Source organism: Notamacropus eugenii, chromosome 5, assembly GCF_028372415.1.
Source record: "Notamacropus eugenii isolate mMacEug1 chromosome 5, mMacEug1.pri_v2, whole genome shotgun sequence".
In the NCBI taxonomy this organism is placed as follows: domain Eukaryota; kingdom Metazoa; phylum Chordata; class Mammalia; order Diprotodontia; family Macropodidae; genus Notamacropus; species Notamacropus eugenii.
This window is the reverse complement of record NC_092876.1, coordinates 291,657,158-291,672,608: the sequence shown is the minus strand read 5'-3', so window position 1 is coordinate 291,672,608 and position 15,451 is coordinate 291,657,158. Positions and strand designations below refer to the sequence as shown.

Sequence of the window (15,451 nt, the reverse complement as noted above, 5' to 3'; positions counted from 1 at the left end):
ACATACATGCACACATGTATATATGCACATATACATATATAATATACACATATGTATATGTGTGTGTGCCTGTATTCTCTTCCAACTAATCTATAGCTTAGCTTTATGTTCCACAATATCATTTAAGGATTTGGATTTGAAACACTAACAGAAGTAAACTCCAAAGAATTCTTGCAATTTAACTAAACTCAATGTTTTTATTAGTCTGAACTATATCTTTAAAAATCATTGGGCATAATGACTTTATTCTCAGTTAAGTAATATTCTAATTACACATCAGACTATAAAAGCTATCCAATAATAGGTACGACTATTTAAGGAATTATATAAGTACAACATTTATATTTATCATTTAATTTCTTACTATGTTATTGGGTATTAAGATTATATATGCATATACAGTGAAGGTAGATAGATTATTGAAAGCAGATAATATTTGTCTCTTTAAGTGGGACAGAAAGATTAAACCCAAAGTTGGTGTTAGTATGTTGGCTTGATCTGTTTATTTTCACCAATTCTCCCCAGATTCCTGGTAGGTGATCTTTGTCATAAATTGATAAAGAAAAGGTTTGAATATACTTACACTCATGTGGGAAAGTCTAGACACATCTAGTCATTGATTAAAAATATGTAATTTAACAGGACTTGGGGAATTCTTTGGATTTTCTGTGATGTTTCTAAGAATCTTAATTTTTATTTATTTAATAATATTCATGTATAATAGTCACATTTATCTATATAAAGTCTATTAATGGGATGGCTAATCTCATCCCACACCAAAATATCAAGCTTAGAACCAGACCACATGAAGCTTAAGACCTAATCTACATAGAACTGGAGCCACTTGTTTAGTCACTTGGTCATGTCTGACTCTTCAAGTCTCAAATTGGGGTATTCTTGGCAAAGTTACTAGAGTGATTTCCTACTGCCTTCTCTAGCTCATTGTAAAGATGAGGAAACTGAGGCAAATAGTGTTTATAACTTGTCCTGGGTCAAATAGCTAGTAAGAGTCTGAGGTCAGATTTGAACTCAAGTCCTTTAGCCTCAAGGACCAGCACATAGATGCCCCTACTGGAACTACACGCTAATCGAATTTGCCACATTCATTGACTCATATCCATTATTTAATTAGAAAGTGAAAAGTTTTTTTGTTTAAGAAACTAAAATTAATGATAATTAATTGTATTAAAATATATAATTTATGTATGTTTACACACATCTATATATTATATTTGTACATTGACACAAATTTATTTCATTTTTTATTTTTTTGTTTTATGGAATAAACATAACAGTACAATACAAAAAAGATGAAAATGCAAGTCTACTATGTACAACTTGTCATTCCTTTCAAATATGCCACAAAATTGTCATGTAAATTTCTTTTTTCCTATTTTTTCTTGTCCTCCTAACAAATCTATTTCCATGGACCTGTGATTTCACTGGTGTGTGGAGTACCCAGTGAGAGATTTCCTTCACCACTGCAGGTAATTCTGCAACTTACAACCTGAAGCGAGTTGCCTACATTACTGAGAAGTGATTTGCCAGAGTGACAGAGTCGGTATGTGCCACAAACAGAATTTGAACTGTCTATCTAGTATCATGGCACTCTTCAATGTATGAAGTCACAATGATGCTTCTTTCAGACACACATATGCAATTTAAAATAACTTATTTCTATAAAGATAACTCCCCCCCTCCTCTCCATCATACCAGTTATGTCTGAAAGGTGTATTTGTCTACATGAAAATGAATTTTCAAAGTGAAACATGAGTGAAATCTAGGATTCAGAATGATAAGATAGCTGAAAATATCACACAGTGTTTCAATATTCTGACAACTAACACATAACTAAAAGAACTAGATAGTGATTAAAGAGATAACTGTGAATTATAACTTATTGTTTCTTTTTTTGTTTGTTTTTGGAAAAAATAACCTCACAAATAAAACTGTCTGCTAGGAATGGGCTTCAGGAATACTTAGCCACAGTCATGTTTGCTTTCAACTTTTTATTTTAAATGCTTAATTGTAGCCAGGAGGCATGTTTAAGAAATGAAACAAAATGTCATTTTGTATCTTCAAATGCCCATCAGCCATGTGGTTTCCACAGTGTTTGCTTACTCACAGCTGTGATAGCGTTTCATTTTTACTTTTAGTTAGAATGCTTAATTGAGAGCAATAGGGAGCGCTAAAAGTTCCTGATTAAGCTATTTAATAAAATTTTCAGATGAAAAACAAAGCCCAGAGACAGTGAAATTTCTTTCAGAAATTTCTTTCAGTAGATTTGTTAGGACAATCACTAATTTGGGGTGAAACGAAGTAAATCAGGCACATTTTACAGAAACTCATCACAATAGTTCATTGTAATCCATTTTTTCTCAACTGAATTCCATTGATAATCTGTGGCCATGTACAGAAGAGAAATATAAATGTGCTCAGTCAGTCCCAGATGCTAAAATTGAGATGGGAAGCAAAATGGGAAAATCATGAGTATTGTATAACTCCATTAGATAAACTATAATGAATATAAACCATATATACAGATTATATATATATATATTTATATATATAAACTATGTACATATAAACTATAAAAATAATATTCAATCAGAGAAAAATCAAAGATTCAAATGATAAAGACTTAATGTCATCTTCCGAAGGACATGTATATGTCCTAAAGCCCTAAAGAAAAGGACAACAGTCCACGTAACAGAAACTAGGCAGTCAGTTGAATGAAATTCAGAGAGTAAGATAAAAAAGTATGTTTTTAATGCTGTTTTTCCCTTTCCATCACTCTTGTTTAGGTCCACTGAGTAATCTCTGTCCAAGAAACTGCTCTAGCTGTGTGTAGTTCTTTGTATCTATCATCTCAGCCAAGTTATAGAGAAGTGACAGAGATGATAACGCACTGTAAAAAACAGAAAAGTCAAATGCCAACCTGAGAAGTCAATCTGAATGTGTGTGTGTGTGTGTGTGTGTGTGTGTGTGTGTGTCTAATGAATTTTGAATGCTATTTGCCTGGCTGACCACAGACACCTTAAGTTGTCTCTGCCTATAAACAGCACAATAATTTCTAGTGCTTGGAAGGAAGGAAAAGCAGCCTTTTGGGTTTTTTTTCTTTTTTCCTACTGGCAAATAAATTATGAAGTTATACAGTAGTACTGTGTCACAGCTGAAGTAAAAAAAAGCATTTAAAAATGTGTTTCAGCCTTTGACTTGTTCTCATTGGTTATTGAATATAATTTATAAGAAATCTCTTCTAAAAACAGTTAAGAGCTGAGTTTCATCTTTTGCAAAATGAAGGGGGCTGGACTAGAAGATCTGTAGAGCCTTTTAGTCCCTAATATTGTATCAATATTATGAATGAATAGTGGAAATAAATTGGTAAGAGGCAGTATGGTCTAATGAATAGACAACTGGACTTGGAGTCAGGAAGATCTAGGCTAAAAATGACTCAGGCATACCTGAACCCTAGGTAAGTTATATAAGTTCTTTTCTCCTCCATTTTCCTCATCTGTTAAAAAAAATGCTTAAACTTAATCGCCAAGGTTCTTCTCACCTATAAATCTATGGTGCTATGATAATAGAAATTTACTGTCTTAAATATAGTCATTTTTATCCGCATTTTTCCAGTTGTCTCATGCCAATATTCCCAAGAATATAAGAATGGTACCAAATGGGAATTCAAGTGAAAATGTGACTTAGCAAAGAATAGGTGGGCAATCACACCAATGCAATGTTTTGCTTACCTGTGCTCTTACAGGAAAACTTGGTTTTCTCATCACACAAACGCACAGTGCCGTTGCAGCCCTTTTCATCACTGCCATCTTCACAGTCTTTTTCTCCATCACAGCGCCAAAGATCAGGGACACAGTTCCCATCAGGATCACACTGAAATTCATTCCCATTGCACCCAGCAGGAGAATGAATCTCTTAAATTGAAATGAAGGAAAGAAAAAAATTGTACATATTATATTATTATATGTACATATATAATATTATATCATCTAATGAAAATTATTCCTTGTTTCTTATCTTCTAATAACTCTTCAAAGGCTACGTCAGTCTTTTTTTTTTTTTTAACTTCGTTGGAAACTTAAGAATACAGATAATGACTGCTTCCCACACAACCATGGCTGCATATACTTTACGAGCTTAAGAGAGAGAAGGAGGTAGAATTCATACATTTATTTGTTTGTATTTCAGTCTTTGAGACTTAAGGCTCAGCTCTTTGAAATGCACACACACACATACATATGCACACACATACACACACTATATCTATCTATCTATCTATCTATCTATCTATCTATCTATCTATCTATCTACACACACACATATATGTATAACAAAATCCATGGATTCTATGACTCTGTTTGCAATGCTTGAGATATCCAGGGCTTTTAAAAACTTTATTTTGTTCTTTAATTTCTCACAGACTGCAAAGAGAACCCAAAATGGGATTTTTTACTAAAAGAATGAAAACATTGAAGGAAGTTCTAGAAAAATCTTAAAGTATATCCAAAGATGGATATGAGAACAACTTCAGGATAGATCTCTAGAGTGATACAATGTTAGTTACACACAAAAAAAATTGATTTTTATTAGAGACAGACACTATGGATTCAATTTCAGTTGATAATGCTAATTTATTCAGTGCACAAATTGCTCCCAAACTGATTATTGAAAACAAGTTAAATTCTACCTTTTAGAATCAATATAATTGAAGGAAGAATTAGAATGAGCAAATTTTGCACTTAAATAGCAAAGTTATACAATTACCATGAAGCAAAAAGCTCCATTTAAAAATGCTATTGACTTTTTCTCAAATAATAGAAATACTTCAGCTATTATGGAGAAATACCAAAACAGTATTCCCAAACAATATGGTCTAACAGAAATTTGTCAGTTTTATTTTTATAGTAAAGAATGTTAATATGATCATTTTGTAGGACTTCTGGCATTACTGCAATCATTATCAGTAATAAGAGTAATAATAATTCTGGAGTATTATTATAATTTTGACCATCTCAAGAAGCATGTGTCAGTAGTGTCAGGACCTGACCCTTATTGATCCCTCTGGTTGGTCCTCATGCGTCTCCCACACCCTAAACTGAGGGATACATCAACGGGATTGGCCGCTGAAATAAGACCATTCTGCTCAATAGAATTTTAAGAGTGAATGCCCACTTGCACCTTCTCTCTGGATGAGCCAGAGACTATAATAAAAGTCCCTATCAGCATCTTCTGATTTGTTCTTCTTTATCTGAACACAAGTGATAAAACAGCAATGATGAATGATGTTCATTTCACACCTGGTATCTACATTGGGATTAGGGGAATTCCTTGATCAGTCAATTCCAGTATCCCAAAAGAAGTGCTTTCTGAAGTTTCAATTTCTTGGAGGAAAAGCTCATCGCAGAGAGAAGAGTAAGTCATGCATCTTTGTGCTGCCCAGAAGAGACAGACTTGGAATTACTCACTCAGACAGCAGATCTCATGTGAAACTGGAATGCTTTAAATATTTGTACAAATACAAATATTTGAATGCATGAGTTTATGAATCATGTTTGTTTTAAACCTTTATTTTCTGCTGTGGGAAACAACTCACTTATTTGGGGAGTTTGAACATTGAATACATTTCTAGAACGGACCTTGTTAATGCCTTTGGGGGAGACTAGATATAGAACAAATCTAAGCTTTAAGAAATTTTTCTGGGGACTGGGAAATAGGGGTAAAATGAGCTAATGACCATGAGAAAGTTTAGACTACCCTCTCTAGGACAAATCTCTTGGAGGGCTGGACCTGCTACCCAGGAAACAGCTGGAGCCTCACTCCAACTCTTGCCTTCATACTATAATGAGATAACATCAGATTGATGTTATAGATTATAGATTCCATAGAGTTATAATTTAGCATTGGTTTATCTGAAATCTACCATAACCTGAAAATATAATGACAAAAATAATAAAGCTTTATTGTGATACTTCCTTGTAGAATAGAAATAACTCTGAGACCCTGAAGACTATTGGACTATGAAGAAGAATCAGAGCTATACATAATGAATACTTTCTTTCGGAAGAAAGTTGAGATTCAATGGACAAAGTGAACAGCAAATAAAATTTCCCAAAATAAAATTCATTATGTCTGATCATACAGAAAACTACTGGTGACTACATAGGAGTCATTTTCTAATAAGCATCTGTGTAGAATCTGACTATAAATTTATCACAGAAAATCAAGATAAATTTGGGACAAATAGTAGAAATAAGAAGATATGGCATACTGTTAATAGCTGTAACCAGGATCATATGATTGAAAATATGGGAGGGTAATTATTTTATGGAGGTAGCAAGTTGGGTACATGGACAGAATGCTGGGCCTGTAACCAGGAAGACCTGGAGTCAGGAAGAGTTCAAATTTGGCCTCAGATAGTTACTACCCATGTGACCTAGGACAAGTCACTTAACATGTGTTTGGTTTAATTCACTGAAAAAGGAAATGGCAAACCACTCCAGTGTTTTTGCCAAGAAAGCCTCATGGACAGTACTAGAATGCTATGGTCCACTGGGTCATAGTTGGGAACAACTGAACAACTGTTTTATATTTACTGCATCACCTGACAACATCCAAAGCCAATCAACTAATGTTAATAAACATGTGACAATTACAATAGAAAACATGCACCAAATCTTAAGTGGTTCAAGTTGAAACTATAAATGATGAACACAGAGCCAATACAAAAGCTAAAGTTTTATGGAATAAAAGACAAAAAAATTCTTTTGTATTTTCATTGAGTCTTCCCAAACTTAGCATTCCTTCAGTAACAGTAATGATTCAATATGAACCTCTCCTAACTCTTCACAAGACGTTGATTCTTCCCAGTGAAAAAAAGGGCAATTGATGTATGATAGGAGGAGAGGAATGGAGAAATGAAGGCAGGGTAAGATAACTGACAGGGCTTCCAAACATGAAGGAAACAATACAGGAAACTTTGCTGAATTGAGTCCTCTTCCTTTAGTGTTTACATCAGTCTGGTAACCAGCAAACCACCCTCACCCTTCAGAGCCTGAGGATCTCACCCTTATCAGTCTTTGTAACAAGGAGGGATGAACAAAAAATGAGAAGGGAAGACAATCTGCTGGGACTAAAGGAGAAAGGATGTTTAGTGTCCAAGCAGATAAACCAACAACCAGACTTTTAAGTCCAAATTAAAAATAAGTAAAAGTTCAAAAGAGAACCACATTTCATTAGACAAACATTATACTATGAAAGAAAGTAAAGCAAAAAATTCCCAATAGAAAAGGAATTCCATAAATCCTCTGATATTATAAAACATCATTCAGACATTCTGAAATGGTTAAGAAAAGAATAAGAGATGTTTAAAGACATTAGAATAGACATGAGTCAAGAAATAATAATTAAAAAGGATGAACAATGAAGCAAGCATCTTATAACACCTGATAGAGAATCTATCCAAAGAATTAGAGTCCTTGAAAAAAAAATGACAGATTTAGAAAACAACAATAGAAAAGTAGGAAAAAAAAAACAACTTGGTAGAAGAGAAGGTAAAGAAAATGATTTTGAAACACCAGATGAATTCTATACAATCCAAGTGAATGGTATCGGATACCGTTGGATTATGTGGAGAGATAATTTAAGGATCGTAGATCTCTGAGAAGAACAGGATTTTAAAGATTATTCCACATTACAAGAAAAGTGCAAAAAAAAGACCCCTTTGAATCCAGAAAACAGAAGAGTAATGAATTATTAAATCAACAGATGAAGGGAAGAGGGGAAGCTTGAAATAAACATGACAATGACTATATTTTGTGAGGTTTTCAAAAAGTCAGGAGAAAAATCTTCAGATATTATATGAAGGAATTCAAATTCAATTTCCTTAGGAATATGTATAGTAACTATAAGAAATGAAGAAAAGAAAGAAATAGAACATCCCCAAAGGCAAAAGAATGTAACCTGAAAACCCAAATAATGTATTCTGCAAAGTTGTGCTTAATATTAATAATTGTTGGGAAGACCTTCAACAAAAGATGTACATCTGAGGAATTCTTATGAAAAAAATAGTGAGTGGAATATTTGACTTACATATAACTCATTCATATAAAAAAACAAAAAAATATATTTATCAAGAAAAGTCTATACATTAAAAACATTTTCCCATATACATTTTTATTAAAAAGAAAGAAAGAGGAATCATCAAGGGACAAAAAAGATCTAAATAGGCTGTTTAAGAGGGTCAAAAGAAGAAAAGGAGAAAGAACTGAATAAGATTCCACAGAGAAAAAAATTCACACTTTCTCCCAAACGAACCCAGTATTTTGAGGGAGGGACTGAAGAATAGGAAGTCATTTTAGCAGGGATGTCTAGGCAAGGGACCAAAAGAACCTGGAGCTTCATTGGCATACAACCAGTAAACCACTCCATTTAGACTTGAACATCACAGTGCCTGAAGAGTTCTATGAAGAAATAGATAAAGAAATTAAGAATATGAAGACAAAAAAGAATAACTGGATGGGACCATATTTGAATATGCCAAAAGAACATCTATTTCAAAAGCAATGAAATTTTGAGAATGCTGAGGAGTTGATTTTCAAGATATGAGGAGAAATAATAAATGCTTGGGGAAAATATAGACATTATACTACTGAAAATAGCTGATAAAAATGATCATCTGTTGCCAACTCATATGCCTATTTCACTATGTCTATAACATTTTTATGAGCACGTGAATCAATGGCATCCTTAAGAAAAGGATGACAAGAGAGCACGCATGCCTTTGTAATTATCCAGCTTAGTATATCTTTATAGTCACACAATTGACTGAGAGATACAGAGTATACAAGCTCCTACTGTGTTTGTTATTAGGTCACTATAAAAATGCATTTGATTAGGCAGAGCTAAAATGTCATTTAAAAACCTTTCTTCCAACAAATTATCTCCTATGTATATATTAAAGTTGTATAAAAATCCTTGAAATATGCAAAAGAAAAAAAGAAATATGCAAAAGAGATAATTAATGACTTGCTGGTATGAATTAAGTGATTAATATCAAGTAAATCACATAAAACTTGTCAAAGTTATTTGACACTGTTGTGGAAGATGTCCATCCCAGATTCATTCATTCATCATCATCATCATCATAGTGAAAACTATCATGTATATAGTACTTCATGTTTTAAAAAGCATTTTGTAAATATCATCACTTTGATCCTTACAACAACCCATGTAAGGTAGAGACTGTTATTATCCTCATTTAAAAATAAGTAAGCTGAGGCAGACAGAGATTAGTTGAATTTCAGGGTCACAGAGCTGTTAAGTGTTTGAGGCCAGATTTGAACTCAGATGTTCCTAATTTCAAACCCAATGATTTAACCACTATAACACCTAGTTGCCTCATTCACTCAACAAGCGTTTACTTAGTACCTACTAGGACTATGTAAAATATTAAGGATATAAAGTCATTATGGAATAATTTCTCTACTTGAGTAATTTAGGGCCTCCTTGCTATTTCCCCTAGTTCTAGTCTCTTTCCTCTCTGATCTACCATTGACACAGGTATAAAAACAATTTTCCCAAAGCACAGTTCTGACCATGTTATTCCCCTCAATAAACTCTAGCCACTCACTATTATTTGAAGGATTAATTTGTATTCCTTTGTTGGATAATCAAGATCCATCACAATCTGACTCCAACAATATTTCCATCCTTACTATACAGAACTTATTATCATGCAATCTACTGTGTAGATAAACTAGCTTTCTTGCTCTGCCCACACATCTGTCAGCTCCTTGTTATTGCACTGGTTGTCTCTCATCCCTAGAAGGCACACTTGCCTCAATAAGAGTTTCCCCACCCATGTCTTCCCCCAGCAAAACACATTAGCTTACATCTGATCCTATATGTAAAGGTGGGGTGGCAGATTTATTCATCTCCACCCTTTTTAAAGTAAATGGTATTGTGTTCAATCAATAGATATCACTCAAAGGCTTTGAAAACCATTTGATACAGTGAAATAACATCAGAAAGGAATTCTCTTCCAGTTGGCTTAGATATTTCATGAGACCCTCTGAATTACTTATAAATGTGTCAAGTTAGCTGAAATCTGGAAGTTCCAGCAGTGTCAATGAAGAGAAAGCATTTTAGCAGACCCCTGAGGAGGAAATGGAGGACTAGGCTACAGCTAAGCAGGAAGATATTAAAGAGTAGCACTGGCTCTAAATGCATCTGGTGCAAAAAGCCTGGGATGAGGGAAGTCCCTCTTGGGTCATCTGTTTTCCTAAATTACTTCCCAGTTCCTGTCTATACACTGACACTGTAACTGGCTATTTCAGTACCCAAATGTTTCTAGTAAATGGACTTTTGTTTCAAGAATAGAGGTCAAGATTTATGGACTGATAGGTAGCTCCATAGTGCATAGCAACTGGGCCTGAAGTCAGGAAAACTTGGGCTTAAATGCAACCTCTGACATTTTCTAGCTGTGTGGCCAACCAGAGAAATGGAGTCAAGATGGCAGAGAAAAGACAAGAACAGGGTAAAACAATTTTCCAGCTCATGATAAAGAAGAAACTGCAGGAAAGGTCTGTCTCACTTGAGTAAAAGAGGAGTGTAGCCCATCAGGTAACGTCCAGGCAAGCCAGTGAGTAGCCTCTAGCATAAGAATAGATCAGCAAGTGAGGCCCTGTGATCCCAGCTCATGACAGTGACATTACAGGCCAGTGGTAAGGCTTCCAGCCTTGACATAGCAGGCTAGTAGTCAGATCTGGCAGATCCAGAGGCCCAGGTACCATGACTAGATTGGCCAGGCAGCCCAAACATAGTAGGTAAGCTGCCAGCCCCAGAGTCCCCAGCACAGAAAGCCCAGGACTAGGCCCTTAGCTCTGGCACAAGAAGATTGATACAGTTCCCCCTGCACCCCAGGAGCAAAGGTCAGCTAAAAAACTCTCAAAATAGGCTGCGAATTAGCAAAAAAAATATAAAATAAAAAAATAAAAAGCCCTGACCATAGAAAACTAAAATGATAACAGAGAAAATCAAGACACAAACTCAGAAAAGCATAACAATGTTAAAAAACCTGCATGTGAAGCCTCAAAAAGAAATATGAATTGGTCTCAGGCCCAAAATCATTCTCCTAGAAGACAGTCAAGATGATTTAAAAAATCAAGTAAGAGGTAGAAGAAAAATTGGGAAAAAGAAATGGCAGTTATGCCAGAGAATCATGAAAAAAGAGTCAACAGCTTGGAAAAACAAAACAAATTCTCAAAAAAATAGAATTGGCCAAGTATAAAGGAGGTACAAAAATCCATTGAAGAAAACAACTCCTTAAAAAGTAGAATTGGCCAAATGGAAAAGGAGGTACAAAAGTTAACTAAAAAAAGTAGAACTGGGCAAGTGGAAGCCAATGACTTTAGAATCAAGCAAAATCAAAAGAATGAAAAAAATATCTGTATGCACCCGGGCAAGACATTTAATCCCTGTCTACCTCAGTTCCCTTGTCTACAAAATAGGAATAATAATAGCCTCTTCCTCATGGTGTTGTTGCAAAGATAATATTTGTAGTGTTTATCATAGCACCTAGCATATAATAGGTGCTTGATAAAAGCTTGATGCTTTCCCTCTCACTTACGTAGAGATACATGAAACGTGAAGTTAGTCTGAGAACTCAAACTTTGCTTAATGTGAGGCATTTTCCTTACTGGGACACAGAGTGATTGTGACTGAATTGATAAGTTTTCATCTAAAATAAGGTTCCCTAAAGCTGAAGAGTTAAAATGAGCTAATTATTGTACCAGAGTGATAGAGTCATAGAGATTGGGACAATCTGTGATTTATTGGTAGAAAAACTACCAGATGAAAAAACTACCTCTACCAATGCAAGTGGACACCCTCTCTGTTAGTTATAGTCTTACAGAATTACCTGGAGAGAGGTGTCATACAACCAACCCACAATACCCCTACTTGCAGAACCAGATAAAATGAAATTGAGAAATTCTTAACAAAATAAATAAAAATACAATGAAGCATAGATCATATGAATATGTGATTTCCTGAAGTAACCTGTGACCCGCAGGATTTCTTTTGTGCAGGTTAGTTGTATGTTGAAGTATTGGGTATAGGAGGATTCTGTTAATCTTATTGGCCTATGATCTATCAGATTTTTGGAATAGTATAGTGAGAACAAGGTCAGCATTACCTCAGTGTCTGAAGTGATCTTTGTAATATGTTTTCCTCCCCCTTAAAAGAGATGAAATAAGTCACAACCCCACTATGCAAAGTAAATTCCTTGAGAGCAGGGACTACTTCATTACAGGTCTTAATATCTCTAGCACCCAACATAGAACCTATCACACAGTAGGCATTTAATAAATGCTTACTCGTGTTCAATTTCTAGGCTACTTACAAGGGTTCCATTCTCTAATAAAATTCCAAATAGTCTTACTATATCTCATCTAGTTATGCACCATGAAAGCAGAGCTTACCCAGGCATCTATCTTCCCATCTATGAGGACATATAACCCCACCTGCAACCCCGCATACTTTTCTATTTGTTTTGAGAATGATAATCAAATTAATAATACCACAGTTGACAATCCTATGACTCTAGGGAAAATCTCTGAAGTTTTAACAATTCCTAAGTGCCTCTATCTGGTCACCATCTATCCCTATGTGTCGTTTTAGACTATATGCAATTAGACTATACACTTCTTGATGCCAGAGGTTGTTTCATGTTCATATTTGTATCCTCAACCCTTAGCGCCATGTCTGGCACATTTTAGGCTATTCATTGGTGCTCTTTAGCCTTCATTCTAAAGTGAACCAGTGACATCAGGAGGAGGAAGTCTTGCTTGCAAGTGAATTGGATTGAAGTGAAGCAGAACTGTGTAAAATCTTCAGCCTCATTCTCTCCTCCAGAGTCATCAAAATTCCTTGGCAAAACATAGGTCAGGGCAACTGGTGATGACGCTGGATGCAGTGGGAGACCTTGTCCTTTTGAAGCTAAGATCTTTCCCTAGTTTCAATTTATCTGAGGCAATGCCCATTCAGTGATGAAAGGTAAATGATAATTGAGACAAAAGATAGCCTAGTTTGCCTTCCCAAAAGAATTCACCTGGCACATGGTAAGCACTTAAGCACCTTTCTGTTTATTTATTAATTCTCATTAGACAATAAAATCATTTCAGAATTTTTATCTGCAATGACGTTTTATGAGTCTCTGCCTAAAAATGTAAATTACAATTGTTAACTACACAATTCACTGTCTTCTCCAAATGAGTTAAATACAAATCATTCTTTAATTTCCATCTAAACTTCCCAACAGGGCTAAGGAAACTGTGGTCTTCTGTGTTTTCAACAAAACAAAATAAAACAAATAAACTTCAGATTTATATCCTCCCCTCCAAATACCTAAATTTCTCTGTCTCTGTTTCTCTCTCGATCTCTCTCTGTCTTTGTCTCTCTGTCTCTGTCTCTGTCTCTCTCTCTCTCTCTCTGTCTCTCTCTCTGTCTCTCTCTCTCTCTCTCTCTCTGTTTCTCACTCTTTCCACATTTGTTTCTATTAATTGTAGAGCTACATACATAGAATTTGTAGTCATGATATATATGGCTTCTTCATGTGGCATAATGAGGAAGAGATAGAGTAGGAATTTTTTGCTTGTTTTTGTAGTGTTTTTTCTCTTAAAAACATTAAAAATTGTCTCATCAATTGAGATGAGCTTCTATCACACTCCCACATTGAAAACTTGACTTCCTATGACTATACATAGAAGTCCTTCCTAGCTGGAAATCTTTGCCTACTGTACTTTCTGTGAGTCCTAGTTTCCTGAGCTTCAGGATATGGTATAAGATATGTCTTTGTAAGCTGGCATGCCCCAATAGGGTGGTAAAATGATGACTATGTTTCTATGTATATGCTCATGCTGTTTTACTATTATGTTTTCATGTTGCTGATGCTGGGTATATTTTAACTAATGCCATTCTATTGTATTTCTGCCCTGAAGCTATTTAAGCCAAGGGTCCAATTTGAGAAACCTAATAAATAAATAAAGGCAAAGCCCTGGAGGAAGAGATTCATCCAGTGGTGGAATTTATTCCAGTGATTCAAATTGTTTCAATGTGACTAAATTCCAGCAATTGGAAAAGGAGAAAATCTAGAAAGACAAAGTTTTTTTCCTTACAAGTTACAAAAAAATCAAGTTTGCATAATCATGTCTACACCATAAATATTTCTCCATAATAATGCATTTATGATTCAGAAAAAAAAGCAAAAGCCCTTTGAGAAAAGAGTTAATAAATGTGCTCCAGATATGATGGATATTTAAATCTCAAGAACAATCTAAATCAATAACTTTTCTCTTTTCATTGTTTTACTGTAGCTTATATTTCAGCTTGTCATTCATTACAAATTGGCTGGAAAAGTTAAAAGCACTATATTTCCACTGTGTGTAATTTTTCCCTCTTGTCACAGAATTACAGAATGTTAGAGATGACACAGAGTTTTGAAATTATCTTGATCAACCCTTTTATTTTGTAGGCAAAAACACTGAGGCCCAGAAGATTTAAAGTGACTTTCCCAAGATCACTCATCCTGTCAGAGGCAGAACCTAGACTAAAATGCAGTTCTCTAGGCTGCAGTGCTTCCTCTATAACATGTCATTTCTCTTTTCATGTTACCTGCAAATAAATTACAGGATTAAGAGCTAGAGAGGATGTTAGAGATAGTAGATAAGGAAAGAGGTCAAGAAAAACACTTGCCCAAGGTTACAAAACAGTGAGTGGAATTTGAACTTCGGTTTTCTGATTCCAAATTCAGAAATCTTTTCACCATGGCAGAGCACATTAATATTTTTTTCTAAACTTTGGAAAAGCAGAAATTTAACCCTGAAGTATGTGTGGATATAAATGAGTGTGCTCCCACATGATCCATTTGCTTATCCACGGATCTGCCAGTGGAAAAAAATCAGAACATGCTCACGGATATTGGAGAAAAGCATGGTTAAGGAATTAAACTATGAACTTAAAAAAAAATGTTTTCAGTTTATTTAAACACTTCACATGGAGTTAAACTTCATTAAAAAAAAAACCTCACTTTTTTTACCCTAATAGTTTTTTTTTTCATAGAAAGTACCCAGAGGAGAACAATCCTAACATAAAGGAATTCAAGATCATGTCCTATATGGAGTTCTTGAAGGAAATGGGTTTATTTAGACTAAAGAAGGGAATATTTGAATGGTGATATGCCAGCAGTCTTTGGTTGTCATAAGAATTGTTTACAGAGAATACGGTGGAAATTTGTTCTACTGGCTCCCAGAGCTAGCACAAAATGCAAAGTATAAGTTGCAAGCTTTTGGAGAGGAATTTCACCTTCATATTTGGAATGAACTCTGCTCATCTTTTCAGCTTAGAATTCTTAATTTCCTTCTAAGTTAGGTTCAAT

General features: G+C 34.8%; 1 protein-coding gene across 3 annotated transcripts in view; it reads right to left on the bottom strand.

Moving 5' to 3' along the window:
• The window catches only part of LRP1B (LDL receptor related protein 1B), a 2,222,640-nt gene that overhangs the window by 829,100 nt on the left and 1,378,089 nt on the right, over positions 1 to 15,451 (bottom strand). For all 3 annotated transcript variants that reach the window (XM_072613193.1, XM_072613191.1, XM_072613192.1), the window contains one exon: positions 3,750 to 3,932. In XM_072613193.1, the coding sequence (XP_072469294.1) occupies positions 3,750 to 3,932 (183 nt within the window). The remainder of the gene's footprint in view (positions 1 to 3,749; positions 3,933 to 15,451) is intronic.